This window comes from Felis catus, chromosome B3, assembly GCF_018350175.1.
Source record: "Felis catus isolate Fca126 chromosome B3, F.catus_Fca126_mat1.0, whole genome shotgun sequence".
Lineage (NCBI taxonomy): Eukaryota > Metazoa > Chordata > Mammalia > Carnivora > Felidae > Felis > Felis catus.
Window position 1 is genome coordinate 144,052,028 of NC_058373.1, and position 17,776 is coordinate 144,069,803.

The window sequence follows — 17,776 nt, forward strand, 5'->3', positions numbered from 1 at the left end:
GGTGAGGTCAAGCCCCAGGTTGGGTGTGGAGCCTATTTAAAAAAATAAAATACGGGCGCCTGGGTGGCTCAGTCGTTATCCGCTCAGGTCACGATCTCAGGATTCAGGAGATTGAGACCTGCCTCTGGTTCTTCACGCTGACAGCCCAGAGCCTGCTTGGGATCCTCTCTGCCCCTCTCTCTGCCCCTCCCCCGCCCGCGCCCTCTTTCTGTCTCAAAATAAACATTAAAAAATAAATAAAATAAAACTCATTATTTTAAAAAAGGGGAGCACACTTTGGATCCCCTGCTGGATCTATATTAAGCAGAACGTGGGACTAATGCACTCTAGTGCACATGACGTCGAGAACTTTTGGATAGTGTGAACTTTTGGACAGGCTAAGGGGCTCTGGAACTCCGGAGACCTCCGCCTGGGAAGCCCTGGATAGCTCCTGGAGGAGCGACACCTGAAAATTAAATACATCAGTGACAAGGGAGAGGAAAATAAGGCCCATTCTGTCCTTGGCGAAGCGGCGACGGGGCGGAGCCAACCCAGACCCCGCCCACCGCCCGGCTCGACCAGTTGCGGTCGCCTTCCAAGGTGTCTTGGCCTGCGGGGCACTCGTAGTCCCCCGCTCTTCCCAGGTGACGCACATTTGAGCCGCCGTCGCTCGGCGACGCGGGTTCGAGTCCCGGTCTCGGCGGCCATGGCGGACGCGGAGCCGGAGGCCGAGGACGGCAGCGAGGATGGGGGCGGGGGCGGCCAGGCTCCCCCCGTCCCCGGCGGCAGCGCCTCGCGCGTGGCCCCGCTGGACGCCGAGCAGCTGCGGCGGGTCCTGGAGCAGGTGACGAAGGCGCAGCCGCCGGCCGAACGGCCGCCGCCGCCGCCCTTCGTCCCGCAGGACGCGGCGCGACGGCTGCGGGACGCGGCGCAGCAGGCCGCCTTGCAGCGGGGCCCCGGCGCCCAGCCCCCGCGCCCGCCGCGCCTGCTGCCGCCCCAGGTGAGGCGCCGGCAGGGACGTGGGGAAACCGAGACCCGGAGCGGGGCCGGGCAGCGGCGCGGCAGGAGAGGCGGCGTCCGCCCGCCCGAGAGCTCCGGGCGGCCCACACCGAGCGGTCACCGCGCCGGCGTCTGCAGCTCCTGCGACGCGCCTGCTGGGCCGCGGTCCCGCTTTCGAGCGCGGCCCGCGGCCTCCGTGCCGCCCGGCCCCTCGCGCAGGCCTGCGTCCGTTCACTCGGCGTCCGTCGAGCGCTCGCTGGGTTCCAGGCGCTGGCCTCGGCGCAAGCGCGGCCTCGCACACCCTCCGTGCAGGGCGAGAGGCAGACTCGGGGAGGGACGCGGCGGGGGCGGGGGACGCTGCTTTAGAGCGAGGAGCCCTCAGGCCTGACGCCGGAGCCGAGGCGTGGATGGATGAAAAGGAACCAGTGGGGAGGGCGGCGACTGCCAACTCGGGGGCTTGGGGCAGGACTAAGCACACAGTAGAGCGGTCTGGGGCGGGACTTGGCACCCCGGGGGGTCGTGCCGGGATTTGTAGCCAGTGCCCGGCACGGCGCCTGCCGCGCGCTGAACGAGGGAGATACGTGAGAGCACTCCGCATGCGACACCCCGTCATTTGTCCGCGTTACTACCTCCTGGGGCCCGCAGCTCTTGGTTGCTAGGGGAGTGGAGACCAGAGCCTGCTCTTCCAAGCCCAGGGGGTCAGGGGGAGCTCCTGCAGCCAGAGGTCCTTCCTGCAGCCAGAGGTCCTTCCTGCAGCCAGAGGTCCTGCAGCCAGAGGGGCTTACTTCCGGGCAAGTGCACAGAAGTGTTCGTATCAGCACTTTACAGATAAGGAACAAGCTCCGAGAGGCGGGGTGACTTTGCCCAGGGTTCTCCCACTCCAGCACCTGTTGAAGGTGACCCCAGCTCTTTGGGTTTGGTGTGGCAGCTTGAAGAGTCCAAAAGTGACATTTCCCGTCAAATGCAAGCGACCTTAATCAGCATTAAGCAGCACGACCGTATTCTGTGGCTGATCTAATTGGGATGACATAAGTTCTGCCTGCACTCACAATAATGTAAGTTGGCTGTCGAGTCAGCCCCAGCTGTGCCACGGGGGCCACCGAGGCAAACCACGTGTGTTCCTTGCACCCAAGGAGGTTATGATCTAACCAATGAGGTAAAACGTGACTCAGGTAACTTCTCATCGAGGTCGGAAAACTAGAGATAAAGGACTGATGCACTTAGAGAAAGGGAGAACGGATTTTGGGCTGAGGGGATCAGAAATGACTTAGTTGAAGAGATGGAAGTGTGGGTCCCAGTTGAAAATATGGAAGGGGACAGGCAGTGTTGGGGGGAGGGTGGAGTGTGCATTTAGAGGACCCTGGTCTCGTGGTTCTCTGCGGGGGGGATGGTGCGGATCAGAAGGCACAGACCCAGTGGACGCACTCCCGTGGGTCGGATTTGGGCTCGCATCCCTCCCATGCTCCCCGTTCCTGCACCACAGAAACATTCCCAATTTCTTCCAATATGTTGTGCCATTTTTCATGCGTCTGCGCATTCACTCATTTTTTCCTTGCATGTCAGACTACCTGTCCACCTGGCCAAAATTCCATTCGGCCTTCTCGGGTCTCTTCTGGGAAGCCAGACCCTCCCCCACCCCCCCACCAGGCTGTTCCTGCCTCCTGCCTCTCTTATCGCACCTGCTGCCCCATGGTGTCATTGTTTCCTGTCTGCATTCCTTAGGGAACCTAGTCTGCCTTCCAGATCGGCAGTGGAGCTTTTCAAAGTACAGATTGCGGGGTGGGAGGTCCTGACTCGGCAGGTCTGCAGGTGACTGAGGCATGGCCGGGGAAACTGCCCTCTTCCTCAGTGAGGCTAGGACTTGGCTAATGTTTTGTTTTTTTTTTTAACTGAAGTATAGTTGACATACAGTATTATATTAGCTTCAGGTGTACAAGGTCGCGATTCCAGAAGCCTGGGCGTTATTCAGTGTTTACCACAGTAAGTGCGGTCACCATCTGGCACCGTACAATGTGATCACAACGTTATCGACTACACTTCCTATGCTGTGCTCTTCACCTCCATGACTTACTTATTTTATAACTGGAAGTTTATACCTCTTAATCCCCTTCACCTATGTCACCCACCCCCTCACCCACATTGGCCTGCTTCTGTGTAGGTATTGGCACACGGAGGTACCTTGTACAAGTTTGCTGAGTGAAATAAACATATACCAAAGTATCAAGCATGGTACCCACCTGGTAAACTCGTGGGGAGCCGATTTAAAAATTAGACCGGTTTTGCCACTGAAGTATTCCTAAAACAGTAGGATTTGGGGTGTGTATGTGTGTGTGTGTGTGTGTGTGTGTGTGTTTAACGGCATTATCTGGTCATATCCTAAGAGCTTAGACATTCTAAATGGCAGTAAGTGAAACAACTGTGATTATTAAAAGATAGTTGTCATTTGATTCACAGGTGGCCCAGGACTGGCCCTCAGGGGCCTCAGGGCACCAGCTGCGTACCCTTCCTCACCCAGGACAGCGGATTGTGTCTGCTGTTTGTGGTACATGTGGAACACACACACAGACAGATGTACTCCCGCGTGGTTTCGGTGGGAGTTTTCATTCTGCTCCGTGTGACGCTTGTATTGACGCCCCACTTGGTGTGGGGTCGAGTCCAAAGAGGGCCTGTTGGTGGCCCCAAATCAGTGGTTCTCAGCTGGGGGCACTTGGCAGTGTCTGGAGACATTTTTGTCCCAAGAGAGGGCGTGTTACCGGCATCTAGTAGGTGGAGGCAGGGACACTGTTCAACATCCTGCAGTCACAGGATGGCCACCACTATAAAGAATTAATGGTCTGAAATGTCACTTGTGCCCAGGTTGGGAAAACCTGCTCTGGATGATGAGGTTCATCTTTCTTAACTCTCTGGAGAAGGATACTGATTCTTTCTTTCTTTCTTTCTTTCTTTTTTTTTCTTTCTTTCTTTCTTTCTTTCTTTCTTTCTTTCTTTCTTTCTTTCTTTCTTTCTTTCTTATTTTTTAAAATTTTAATTTATTTTTTAGAGAGAGCACAAGTGGGGGAGGGGCAGAGAGAGAGGGAGACACAGAATCCGAAGCAGGCTCCAGGCTCTGAGCTGTCAGCACAGAGCCCGATGCGGGGCTCGAACCCACAATCCATGAGATCATGACCTAAGCCAAAGTTGGACGCTCAACTGACTGAGCCGCCCAGGCTCCCTGATGCTGATCGTTTTTGCAGCGTGAGGCCATGAGCCTTGTGTCTTGCTGCCTCCCCTGAGCCCATGACCGGTGTATACCTAACATTGTGTCTGGCACATGGTAACTGCTCAGTCATTATCTGTGGAATATTGTCGAGGGCAGCCCTCCCCTTCGGTGGGCGGTTTGCTCTTGCAGACAGACCGTGCTGCCTTGACCCTCCCAAGACCTACATCTTTGTACCTATGCCAGTGTTTCTTATGGAACCCAAGAAGCAGAATTGTCACATCAGGAAGTACATGCACTGAACGCTTTCTTAGATGTTAAAAAGTTGTTGAAGATAGCATCCCGCTCCCAGGTATGTGTCCTGGAGAAACTCACACAGGTGCACACAGACACCCGCGAAGGTTCCACGCAGACGACAAGAGCGCGAGGTTAGGGACACTTGCCCGTCAACGGGAGAGTGTTCTCAGACTGCAGAGGACAAGCCGGACAGGAAGTAACACACCTGAAAACGCTGCACCCCCTTGCAGCAGGTCCTGTACGCTTACGTGAAGTTTAAAAACACGCCAAAACCGAAGTGCATATTTTGGGGGGTAGCTCCGTAGATAATATAAAAATGCGTGTGAATGACAAATAGCGCTCAGGAAGGCACGCAGGCTGGGAGAACAGCACAGAGCTTCACCTCAGAGGGAAGTGCTGCATGTTTTAAGGCAGGTGGTGGGAACCTGTGTTACGTTGCTCCTTATGGCTTTTTTGTTTCTAGGATTTCATGAAAAATTGAAAAAGAAAAAAAAAAGAGCGTATGTATTGAACTGAATCCAGGTTAGAGTACTAAGAATTCCAAGTAAATACAAATCTACTGTAAAGAAGGATATTTTTCATTAGTTCATGAAATCAATTTAGTAGATTGTGACTACATTTATTTATTTATTTATTTATTTATTTATTTATTTATTTATTTAATGTTTATTTTTGAGAGAGAGAGAGCCCATGAGCAAGCAGAGGAGGGTCAGAGAGAGAGGGAAACACAGGATCTGAACAGACTCCAGGCTCTGAGCTGTCAGCACAGACCCCCATGCAGGGCTCAAACCCACGAACTGTGAGATCATGACCTGAGCTGAAGTAAGATGCCCAACAGACTGAGCCACCCAGGCACCCCTGTGTTTATTTTTTAAATGTTTATTTTGGAGGGGGGGGGATAGACAAAGTATCCAAAGCAGGCTCTGTGCTATCAGCACAGGGCCCGATAGAGGGCTCAAACTCATGAACCAGGAGGTCATGATCTGAGCCAAAGTCAGACACTTAACTGAGCCACCCAGGCGCCCCCTGACTAGTATTTTTTTAAAAAACAACGTAGGAGGGGCGCCTGGGTGGCTCAGTCGGTTAAGCGTCCGACTTCGCTCAGGTCATGATCTCACGGTCTGTGGGTTCGAGCCCTGCGTCGGGCTCTCTGCTGACAGCTCAGAGCCTGGAGCCCATTTCGGATTCTGTGTCTCCCTCTCTCTGCCCCTCCCCTGTTCATGCTCTCTCTCTGTCTCAAAAATAAATAAACATTAAAAAACAACGTAGGATAGATCCTATCAGAAGGCATTTGTATAGAAATGTTAAGTGGTTTCATGAACTTTTAATTTGTTTATGCAAATATTTCCACACGCACATATGGATGTGAGGATCAAGTGTGTCACTAGAAACAGTACAGGTACGTTAAATAGACTCACATACAAGATGGATTTTATAATTTAGAAACACGTGTGATAATACAGTTAAGATGAGAGCAAAATTGTAGAACCGTTGATAAGCCTAACGCTTTTCTCTTTCTGTCTTTAAGCAACTGGAAGCCATTTGTGTCAAGGTAATATCTGGAGAAATGACAGACCGGGAAAGGCCGACGCCCCCACTGGCCACCCTCCAGCCCAGGACAGCCGGGCTGAGCCAGCCGCCCAGGGGGGCACCCGGCGTGCTGGGGCTCCGGGCACAGCCGCGCTTCCCGAGTAACTCCCCTCCGATTCGGGTGTTTGTACAGAGGCCACTGCCCGCCCTGCAGCTGGTGGCTCCGCAAGGACTGGGCGCCACGCCGGCCCCTCTGTCAGCGTCTGACCCCCCGGCGGTGACATCTGTTTCATCCGGTTCAGCGAATTTCTTTATTTCCAGCTTGCACACAAAACACACGGAGAAGCTAAAAAAATCTTTAAAAGTGAAGACGCGTTCTGGACGGATATCTCGACCGCCCAAGTATAAAGTCAAAGATTATAAGTTCATCAAGACGGAGGACCTGGCTGACGGTCGCTTGTCAGATTCTGACGATTACTCAGAGCTGAGTGTGGAAGACGACGACGACCAGAGGGGAAAGCGGGCGCTGTTTGACCTGTCGAGCTGTTCCCTGAGGCCCAAGACTTTCAAGTGTCAGACGTGTGAGAAGTCCTACATAGGAAAAGGGGGCCTGGCCCGGCATCTTAAACTCAATCCAGGCCACGGCCACCCAGAACCGGAGGTGTCTCTGTCTGAGAAGGCCAACGGGAGCACGACCCGAGGCTGCGCCGAGGGCAGGACCGCTAGCCTACCGTCCCCGGGGCTGCCCACGTCAGCTCTTCTGGGTGAGGAAGGGGCCCAGTCACCACCGTGTGGCCTGCAGGTAATGTTTCTACTGGTGACCGTGTCCTTCCTGCCCATCCCGAAGTGAGGCTTTATGGTATCTGATGGGGGTTCAGGTGAAGGCTCAAGTAGGTCCAAGGTCACGGCAGGGGCTCTGAGACACCCCCGCGCCCCCCCCGCCCCCGGTCTGTACCGCCGCCCGACCAGCAAGGCGCCATGCACCCTCTGTGTGGGGTACTCGCCAGCCTCACTGGGCGTGTTCGATGGGAACATAGCCGCGAATTCTCTAGCTCTGGTCAGCAACGCGATTCGCGGAGCACGCTTGTCTTGCTGCTGAAGTCACAGCGGGCCCTGAGAAAGGTCTCAGTTGGGAGCGGTGGTCCCCGGGCGCTTCCTGGAGTGTCAGCAGCGACATGCCATCTTCGCGTCTTGCCCCTTTGGAAACTCACAAGCAGACAAGGCAGGTCGAGGCCACTCTGACTTTGCACCACCACGCCACAGTTGAGGGACAGCAGTTTCAGGTTCCTAAACGTGTCCTGTGCCCTCGTGTGCCGCATACGAGCGGTCAGGTATTTACGAAATGCGGACGGATCACTTGAACGAACGGCAGACCTCTGTGGTCACCCTCACCTGCTTCGCTTGAACCTCCCTGCTTCCTTCTCCTTTGACTTGTGTTGGCTTTTATTTGTGTCTGTGCTTCTGGCTAGGCAATTGTATTTGCAGTTCCTGAAATGTTAGACAAACCAGCACTGGAACTGACTCGGCTGTCGCTGGGCGTTTGTGATTTTAGTGACTCAGAAGATGTTGTTAACGAGAGCCTGTCTGCTCCGGCCACCTCATTCCCTGCAGCGGGACGGGGGTTCCTGAAGGAGGGGTGAGGCTGGTGGCCGCTTTGGCTTACAGATGGGTTCCTTGGGGCCTGAACAGATCTTGTCTGGGCCCGGCTTATCTGTACTGAGGTCTAGTGGCAAGAACCACGGAACAGCCCCCTGTGAGGATTCAAAAGTACTCTCTCCCCTGTAGCGTTAGCCTGAGTACTAGTAACACGGACACCAACAATATACTGTTGATTGCACGCCTCCTTGGGGCGGGAGTGTTGTAAGTCTTCTCCATCCTGTGAGAGCCCCAAAAGTCAGGTGCAACACAAGTGCATGGGGCTCAGAGGATGGTGGGCATCCCATCGGGGCACACCTAGGACTCTGCCAGGTGGGAACGAGACTGAGGTTGAAGTCTTCTGACTTCAAAGCCCACACTCTAGGCTGCCTTGTTGAGAAGGTTCTGCACCCCTGATGGCTGGTAAAACCCCAACTTTTGAGAAACCTCTCTACCTTTCTTTTTTCTTTTTAGTATTTATTTTTGAGAGAAAGTGTGAACAGGGAGGGGGAGAGAGAGAGGGGGAGAATCGCAAGCAGGCTCCTCACTGTCAGTGCAGATACTGCCTCGGGGCTCAAACTCACGAACTGAGATCGTGACTTGAGCCGAAATCAAGCGTCAGACGCTCAACCGACTGAGCCACCCAGGTGCCCCTCTCTCTACTTTCTTAAGTTGAAATGGGACCACGGTGATTTATAGTTCATCATCCAAACCAGGACATTCTGAGAGTGAAAGGGGCACTATTCACAATTCCAAGGGACAACAGGTGTGTGCGGGAGTGTCTCGGGTTGACCAGGCTAACAGGCACGTCCTGCTTCCTTCAGTGATGAAATGCGACCCCACGGCAGAAGCAGCGTGTAGATACCAGAGTCCCCGAGTGCAGGCCTGGCCTCGGGCATGGTGGCTGTCCAGACTGCGTGGGAGGGGTGCCTCCAGCTGCTGCGGTGGGGAGGGACACGCAGGCCTGTGTCTCTCCTGTCCTTTCCCGTGAGCAGACTCACGGCACCTAGGGCCACAGACAGACCTGGCGTTGCTCCTGCAGCTCCACTAGCGAAGATGTAGACGGAAAATTCCGTAAGAGTTCTGGGGACTTACTTTGTGCCGGCTGCCACGTGAAGTGTGTTCCTTGAATCCATTTAAGCTTCCAGCAGTCCTGGGAGATGCAGGTGCATTGTTCCTGTTTTCAGAGGGGGAGTTGGCACCGAGTGAGGAAGTAGCTGGCGTCAGATCCAAGAGTCTGTCCAAAAGCCGTGCAAATCCACGAGACAGAGAGTAGACTAGCAGCTCCCAGGGCCTGGGGGCAGGGAAGAATGAACGATGCTGACGGGTACAGGGGTTCTTTTGCAGGGGGAGTATGAACATGTTTTGGGATTAGATGGTAGTGATGGTTACACACCCTTGTCAGTGCATGAAAGTCTGAACTATAGATGTTCAAAGTATGAATGTCATGGTATTTGAAATATACCTGATAAAAAATAATAAAATTTTTAAAAGTCACGCGTAAGGTATGAATGAGCGAACTTCAGGTTCAGTTTTAAGATGACGGTGGTGTCAGAGAAGTCTCCTGTTTCATTTTGGGCAACATCCAGGGTTATGGCTGGCCAACCCAGACTTACCGGCTGGCTAATACCAGATGTCGCAACAAGGAACTCTGTTGGGAAAGTTTAAGGTGCGTCGATTATAGTTAATGTGTCTTGATAATGCAGAGAAGAAATAATTTCTCAAGTTCTTTGCTTTTGACGTGACACTGTTTGGCTCTAGGGTTGTCACTATGGCATATAAAGTATGATTCTTTCATTTTTGTTTTGGGCGCGTAACGCTCTCTAGAATAGCCAGTCTGTAGAAGTCGAAGATGCTTTGGTGTCTGAACCAGAAGATGGAAATTATTCGGCCTTCGTGGGATCAGAGAGACACCCAGGCCCTAGACGAATCGAGTTCGCAGCAGCCCCCGCAGAGGCCAGCGAGGCCGTCCTTGGGCGAGGCGGAGCCGCTCACCCGCGTGGGCGCTCCGGTGCCTGCGTGGCAGGTGCACAGAGCGCCTCGGCGGCCAGAGCCCGGCTCGAGGAGGTGCGTGGCTCTTAGACCCTGTTCTTGAAACCCGTGTCTTTGGCATGGCGTGTGGCAATCCGCTGGTAGGTTTCTGAGTCAAAAGTAAAACACCCAGAGCAACGAAATAGTTCGCCTGAAACGTATTTGGACGAAGTGTGTAATAACTTCAGGAACAGTGTTACCTGAAATAATTCTAGGTTTACCGGTTTGGAATAACAAGAGGGCTTTCGGGCTGCCTGCCGTTACACGTTTGGGAATGATTGTAAGCTATGTTTTCATATAAGCAGTATAGGAAACAGGCAGTTTCTATTTTTCTGTACAAAATTTTAAGGTACAAAATCATGTTTCAGGTTTTGAACCCTGGAATCTCCACTCCAGTCCCTTGAAAGTAAGCTTGGTGAATTTAAGGGGACTGATTTAGAAAAGTGGGACCCTAAATTCATCCCGACTGTCTTTGGCTCGGCGGCATTTATTTGCCTGGTAACGGCCAGCTGCGTGTCTTAAAGAAGTAAACAGGAGCAAAGGGAGTGTGAAGTAGTGAGTGAGCGAGACAGCTGCTCTCAGAGTGGCCACCAGGGAACCAGGGCCTCCAGAGTCACACACAAGGGGACGAGAGGTTCTCGGTGAGGAAGCTTTCCTAGAAAGCGTCATGAGCTTACATATTCTAGCTGGAAGTTTAAACCTGGTGACTTCGCTTTCCTCTCATTGGGCTTGTCGATTAATCCTGGATGACAGATTTTAGGAGCAGGAGGGAAGGTGGTCCTCGACTCGATTCAGTCATTAACACTTGAAATACCGCCACCTATTGAGCACTGTGCGTGGCAGCTCGGCCACGTGCCCCTGTGCTAAGTTCCTGCCCCCCGTGCTAAGTTCCAGGTTTACATTTCATTGGTTCCATAATCATTATCTCCACCTAATAGACGACGAACCCGAATGGCTCGTGAGCTCCCTGTGCCTCTTAAGACTTCCTGTCTCTGAGACTGGTCCCTTCCCCGCCCACGTCATTGCCGCCCTGGGTGACCTCCTCCGTCTGGCTTCTCAGGCCATCCTCCCTCGTGGACACCCACATACTTCCTGTACCTGCTAATTCACTTGGCTCCTGAGCCTCAGCGCTCCCACGGGGCGGCCCGGCCTGTACCTCCCCCACCCTCCCCTTCCAAGGGGAGCCCCCAAGCCCGCTTTCTGTCTAACTTGCCCGGGGGTCTGCCCTGCGCCCAACTGGGAACCCACAGTCATTCATGCTCCTCCCCTAGTCCTGAGGACTGTGCCCTCCCCACATCCCTCTCCCCACACCCCCCACCCCTGCATTCACCTCGGGGCCTCCTCTTCTTTGGCCTGTCCTTTGGCGGTGGTCTCCCAACTGCAGGCTGCCCCACACTTGTTTGCATTTTCATTTCGGGCACTAGTTGGTGCCCCCGGAGAGCAGGGAACACTGTTCCTTCTCCAGGACCTGGTACCCCCTCTAAGCTCAGCCGTCCCAGGGGAGTCAAACTTTGATTCCAGAATTGGTCACAGACTTTGTTAACGGATCAACGAGTGAGATCGTTAACAGAATGTTAGAGTCGCTTAATCCCTGCGATTTGGGGGAACTTTAGGTCTTTTATATTCTTTGGTGCCAATTTTTTGGCTGCTGGGGATTATTTTGGGGCTTTTGAAGCTGTTAAATGCTTTCTTCTGGCAGTTTCTCCAGCAGTGTGACCGAGAGGCTCTCGTGGACCTGGTGCTGCCTCAGCTGGCTCAGGTGGTGACCGTGTACGAGTTTCTTCTGATGAAGGTGAGTCTCCTGTGCGTGTCTAGAGGACGCACGGCCGATTTGAAGTTATTTCGAAAGACATCCTTCGCATTTGTTTTAGAACGAGCCGGGCCGTTTGGAATCGTGTCCCTCCTCCAGGACAGTGCTGAGGGGAGCCTGCTGGCCCCACCGGTGCCTGCTCGGCCAGGTCTCCCAGAGGCTGCTCGAGGACCCCCTTGCCTGTTTTAACCTCATGTGGGAGGCAAGAAAGTGGTGGCAGCAAAGCAGGGCCGGCCTCCAGCCCCCGTCACCTTCCTCTCGGGCACCTCCTCCCTGGTGAGCCCGCTCTGACTCGGAGAGGCGCCAGCACAGCTCCCGGGAGGAGTGAAGGCCCGGGCCCCTCCTGCCTGCCGGCCCGTCCCCGGGACCTTTCCATCTCCCCTTCCTGCTCCCCCTGTGACCCCTTCTTCAGGGCTCCGGCCCACAGTCCCCCTGTGGCTGTCACCCTGGAGGTGGTCTGCTCTGTGGCCCCGTCCGGGGCCGGGCACACGTGGGCTGTCACTGGCGAGTGGAGGAGATGACGGGCCACGGACGGCCTGACAAGCTCGTATCCTTCCCGCCTCCAAGCCCCTGTATTTGTCATTTCATTGCCTCTGGTTTAAACATTTCTTGTCACCTTTATCTTCACAAAGGTTGAGACAGGTCATCTAGCAAAACCTTTGTTCCCAGCTGTGTATAAGGAATTTGAAGAGTTGCATAAAAGGGTTAAGAAAATGTGCCAAGATTACCTCAGTGGTTCTGGTCTGTGTTCCCAGGAGCCTCTGGAAATAAGCAACGACAAGGTAACAGTCTCACCTGGGAAAAAAGTTTTGCTTTTAGATTTGCTAAAAGAAGGATATCCGTGTAAAGAGGAGAATGTTGTTATTTTTACTTATTTATTTTTTTAAAGTAATCTCTATGCCCAATGTGGGGCTGGAACTCATGACCCCGAGGTCGGGAGTCGCTCGCTCCACTGACTGAGCCAGACAGGCACCCCTGAGGAGCCTGTTTTCAGTAGTGACATCTTCATAGTCAACTGCTTTTCAGCTCTTTTTCCCACCAAGTGACTGTCTTATTTTAGTTTATTTATTTTGAGAGAGAGAGAGAGAGAGCGCGCGTGTGGGAGGGGCAGAGAGAGAGAGAGAGAGAGAGAATCCCAAGCCAAATGCAGGGCTTAAACTCATGAACCATGACATCATGACCTGAGCTGAAATCAAGAGTCGGAAGCTTAACCGACTGAGGCTGCTGGGCGCCCAACATTTAAAAAAAATTTTTTTTAATGTTTATTTATTTTTTGAGAGAGAGTGTGTGTAGGGGAACAGAGAGAGAGGGAGACACAGAATCTGAAGCAGGCTCCAGGCTCTAGGCTCTGAGCTGTCAGTCCAAGCCCGACACAGAGCTCGAACTCATAAACAGTGAGATCATGACTTGAGCTGAAGTCGGCCACTTAACCGACTGAACCACTCAGGCACCCCCCCCCTCCCCCCACATTTTTTTAATATAAAAGCAAACGGTGCTTGTTTCAGAAAACTCAGGGATGCGGACGGGCTGACGGAGCCTTGAAAGGTCCAGAACACTCTCACTCAGTGGTGACTGCAGTGCTAACTGCGGGCTGGGGGACGGTGACCGTAGATCCCATCCGTGGCTGTTTAGACACAGTTCTCATTCCCCTGTCATTGTCCCCATCAAGTTGCCTCTGGCTGTACTGGGTCCTGGGTAGAAATCTGGTTTGAACTGATGTGGTTTTACTTGTTTTGGATAAAACCCTTTGCTGGGCTTAGCGGGCCCCACGTGGCCACATCATTCAGGGGTCCGTGCCGGCCAGGCCCCCAGGTCTCAGGCCCACCTTGAAATGGAGCACTGAGTGATGCCATGCTTTTAAGTAATGCTTGTTTATTTAAAAGCATACTTGTACAATGGTAGCTGGGGCACACTCGTGTCTCAGAGACTGTCTCTAAACTACTGAAAATACTTGTAGGTTTAGAGAAGGAAAATGTGGGGCAGCGGGGGCGGGAACCTGCCGGTGGGCGGTGAAGGTTAAATGGATCATTGTGTTGGGGTCAATCATGGGAGGGGTCTTTCTGGGTCAGGGCAGTCCTTACTGCTGGAGGGGGTAGTTTCGGTTCCCATCAGGGTACGCTTTGCCCTCAAGGTCTGCTGCCTGAGCCAGGGGACCCTGGAAAGAAGAGCCCCACTAGTGCGTCTGAGGGCAGGAAGGGGCAGCCCTCTTTCACAACCATAAGGAACACTTGGGCCGTGTTGCTTCAACTGCTCTTAAGATTTCATTGACCATGGGGCGCCTGGGTGGCGCAGTCGGTTAAGCGTCCAACTTCAGCCAGGTCACGATCTCGCGGTCCGGGAGTTCGAGCCCCGCGTCGGGCTCTGGGCTGATGGCTCAGAGCCTGGAGCCTGTTTCCGATTCTGTGTCTCCCTCTCTCTCTGCCCCTCCCCCGTTCATGCTCTGTCTCTCTCTGTCCCCCCAAAAAATAAATAAACGTTGAAAAAAAAAATTAAAAAAAAAAAAAAAAAGATTTCATTGACCTGGTCATGGGTCTGCCCCCCTGTTCTTAGGGTTAGCGTCACGCAGACTAGGTTACTTACGTAGCAAGAAGTCTTGATCCACACTCTGACAGAATGAGGGTTGTTTTGTTTTTGTTCTTTTTTGGGGGGGGAGGGGTTTGGTCATTAGTTTTATACAAATGCAACATTTATTTATTAAAGCTTATGTATTTATTTTGAGAGAGAAAGAGTATGTGCTGGCAGAGGAGGGGCAGAGAGAGGGAGAGAGAGAATCGCAGGTGGGTTCCGTGCTGTCAGTGCAGAGCCCGACGTGAGGCTCGAACCCACCAACTGTGAGCTTGGGTCCTGAGCCGAAATCAAGAGTCGGATGCATAACCGACTGAGCCATCCAGGCGCCCCAAGAGTCACGTGTTTTTTAAACTGTGAGCTCGGCAGGTGTGGGTGTCCTCCCGTCACAGGGCAGACTGGACACACACAGCTGCTGTGCACGCCTGTCAGGACCCACACTCGCAGGCAATTCAGGCCGAGCCACGGCCTCCTAGGGGCACAGACCGTGGCTTAGCTTGCAAGGGGACACAGACAGGCTGGGAGGCACTGAACTCGAGGGGCTGCCTGTCCTCTGCTCAGACCTTGATCTGCTGCCCCTCCTTCCCTGCCTCCTCCCCTCCTGATCCGTGGTCCCTTCCTGTGTTCACGTGTAAACAGTGACAGCTGTTGCTTCACAGAATGCCCCCGGGGCAGCTGTAGCCCCCTCACAGGACCAGGAAGATTCCGGGAGCACAGAAGCCAGGGCCCAACATGACCCTCAGACTCCCAGACCCTCACCCTGTCCACTGCCTGCAAGAGGAGAGACTGTTCTGGAATGGGTGGGATTGTTTTCTGCTGGTTCTAGTGGAAATCAAAAACAGGAGAACAGGAGGCGAGCGGTCACTCCGGTGTCCGATGCCGTCTGACTGCCGACGACACTGAGGACAGCGTAGTGAATTAAAAAAGAAAACCCCTTTGGTGTCTGCTCTGCACCGTGCTAACACAGAACCTTCTGGTTCTGATAGGACCCGTTTTCTCCCCAGCTGTTCCACGGAACTTCTCACGTGTCTTTGTTTCTCCCGTCGTTCGGGGGGCCCCTCTCGGACGCGCCTCGGCCCTGCCATTACTGTCGACGTGCTGCTGAGCGCAGCTCCCCTCTGTCGCCCTCCCTCCTCAGGTGGCCGAGTCTTTAGGAATCACAGAATTCCTGAGGAGGCGGGAAGCGCGCACAGAGTGCGTCCCAGCGCAGCGCACCAGCGGGGACACGGGCCGGGACCCCCGGGCCGAGCTGGAGGAGGCCGGCCAGCAGAAGCGGGGAAACGAGGTGGGTGCCGTCGAAGGGGGTGCGGTGCCGAGTTTCGGCGCTTTGACTGCAGCCCACGGCGCTGTCCTCCGGGGAGGAGCGGTGCGAGCCTGCCCGCTCCCTCCTAGGCTCAGCTCCCTGGGTGTCCTCTTCGCAGACTGCGGACGGGGCGCCGGCCTGGGTGAAGAAGACCAGGAGAGACCCTCTGCCCCAGGACACCACTGACGGTGGAGCCCCAGCCGCCAACCAGGGTAAAGCGCTCCCCGTGGTGTGCGCCCCGCGCCTCCCAGGCCTGCTTCTCACTCCTGGGTGCCCCTGTGGCCGGATTGAAGAGAACCTGGTTTCTCTCGAGTCTTATCCCCACCTCCCGGGGTCCTGTGGTTCTCTCTCGTTCCCTGTAACTCTCGAGGTCCGTGAGGCTCTCTCGAATCCCTTATTGAAATGAAGAGCCCATGTCTGGGGCCTGGCTGTAAGTGCCGGCTGAGGTTTAACCCTGGAAACAAGCCCTCCTCTGGTTTTTATTCTGTTCGAACCAGAACCTCTCAACCAGACCCTGAGCCTACAGCGCACTGAGAATGGTTCTGCTGCTTCCTAAAGCTGCCCGATACCCTGCTTGACCCTCAAGTCTCCAATGGAAAGAGGCATTCTGCTCTTCAGAACTTACGGCTGAATTCTGCTGCAGGGGAGGGCAGCTTTATTCAGGGAGAGCAGTGGAAACCCGGGCCCCTGTTGGCCACACGGCTCCCCTCACCTGACTAATCAGTATCGCCTCTGAACTTCACCCACACTTGGAAGCTGCCAGTCCCGAGTAGCAAGGAGAGTTTACGTGTCCGCGCGTTCTGCCAGGAAGTTAATCTGGACCTGCTGGTCTTGGATAGCGAGCGCAGTGAGCAGGCCGTGTCACAGCACGTGGACGCTTACCTGTTTTTCTTGAACTGTTTAGGTCCTGCCCCTCCAGCGAGCGGGAACGCCCCTCGCCGTCCGGAAGGAAGCCGCACGGCGCCGGTGTCTGGTCGAGCAGGCCGGCAGCTGCAGGCATTTGCTGACGCCGAGGCCAAGAGCGGGTGTGGGGCTCCCGCTCTCTCGTGCGAGAACGTCAGTGGGCTGAGTCTGTGTCCTCAGTCAGGAGAGCCCGGGACGCACACACAGGGGTGTGTGCCAGCCCTCCCTGGAGAGAATGCTCAGGAACGCTCCGCAGACTGGAACGGAACTGGAAACAGCCTGGGCAGCGGGGATCTCTGCAGGACCCTGATGTTCCCTGGAGGGGTGGCATCCCTGCCGCCTTCCGGGCCTGGAGACCTTGAGAGGCATGGCTCCTTCTGGAAAGGCCCACGGTCTGGCCCCAGCGACGTCCTGTTTCCAGAGGCTGCCGGCCCTCTGCTGGAGAGGGTTTTGTCTGTGGACGTGGGGCCAGCTGACTGCGTCCCCAGGACCGTGCCCGAGCCGGGGCCTCAGCCGGCCCAGGCTGGGTCGCTGCCCACCGATGGTGGCCAGGGAAGCCATGCAGGGGGTGTGGACCACTTCCCCGCGGGGCCCGAGGCGCACGCTGACCAGAGAGAACTGGAGAGCGTTGTTGCTGCTGGAGAAGCCGTGGCTTTTGAAATCACCAATGGGTGCCATGAATTTTTGTCTCAGGGACAGGAACAGATATTTATTCAGACTTCCGACGGCTTGATCTTGTCCCATCCGGGTTCCGTGGTGTCCGGGGAGGAAGATGTTGTCATAGTGGCCGGTATGGAGGGGCCTGCCTTGCAGACGGCCCCCCCGGAAGGGGTCCCTCTAGAAACCACGGAGGCAGAGCCCTCACAGTGAAGCAGAGCCAGACCTCAGTCCTGGACGTGTGTGTGTTTTATCCAAAGAAGGTCTATGTGAAGTAATGTGTATTTTTCTACTGTGAATACAGACACAAATGAACATCTTATTTATAAAGAATGATGTCTTTTTACTTGACCGTCTGTCTACCTTCTTCTGTATCTTGCTTGCCTTCGTGCTGATGGCAGAGCGGTCCCCTGACGCAGCCAGCCTTAGAGACGATGCACAGTTAGCACCACGACACTGTTACTTGCCACCTTGCTCCCCCAGAACCACGTCCCCTTCCCTCCTGGGTGATGTGCTGCTTTCCCGCCACATCTGGGTTTATTAAGGAACTAAGTTCGCCATCCTGCCCCCACCCCCGGGAAGTAGGAAAGAAAATCGTTTCTGCTTGTACTTAATGCATGAGGGGCCCACCGCAGGGGACAGCTGAGGTCAGAGCCCCAGTCCTCTGGGGTCTCGCTCACAAAGTCACCTGTTAAGGTCTCTTCTCTTTTGAATGTTTTCCTTGGCTTTGTTCTGCGGAGCGAAAAAGGAAGGTGATTTGTCCACCTTCAGACGGCACAGGTGTCCTCTCCCCCAGGGAGACTGTCAGGAGGGACCCCGAGCAGGCAGTGCTGGGGATCCGGGCTATCCCCCACCCCTGGGCCCTGCTGTG

At 54.6% G+C, this 17,776-nt stretch overlaps 1 protein-coding gene across 2 annotated transcripts; it reads left to right on the forward strand.

The window, feature by feature from the left end:
• Nucleotides 1-613: 613 nt before the first annotated feature.
• ZNF839 (zinc finger protein 839) lies at nt 614-17,256 on the forward strand. Of its 2 annotated transcripts, none has more exons than XM_023256069.2 (8): nt 614-979; nt 6,000-6,803; nt 9,464-9,703; nt 11,367-11,459; nt 12,110-12,259; nt 15,181-15,327; nt 15,464-15,557; nt 16,250-17,256. In XM_023256069.2, exons 1-8 carry the CDS (start codon nt 686-688, stop codon nt 17,116-17,118), a joined length of 2,691 nt encoding a protein of 896 aa, XP_023111837.2. In that variant the 5' UTR covers nt 614-685; the 3' UTR covers nt 17,119-17,256. The 2 variants fall into 2 exon arrangements, with proteins under 2 accessions (XP_023111837.2, XP_019689204.3); XM_019833645.3 differs by lacking the exon at nt 614-979 and adding an exon at nt 1,034-2,033.
• Nucleotides 17,257-17,776: the final 520 nt, after the last annotated feature.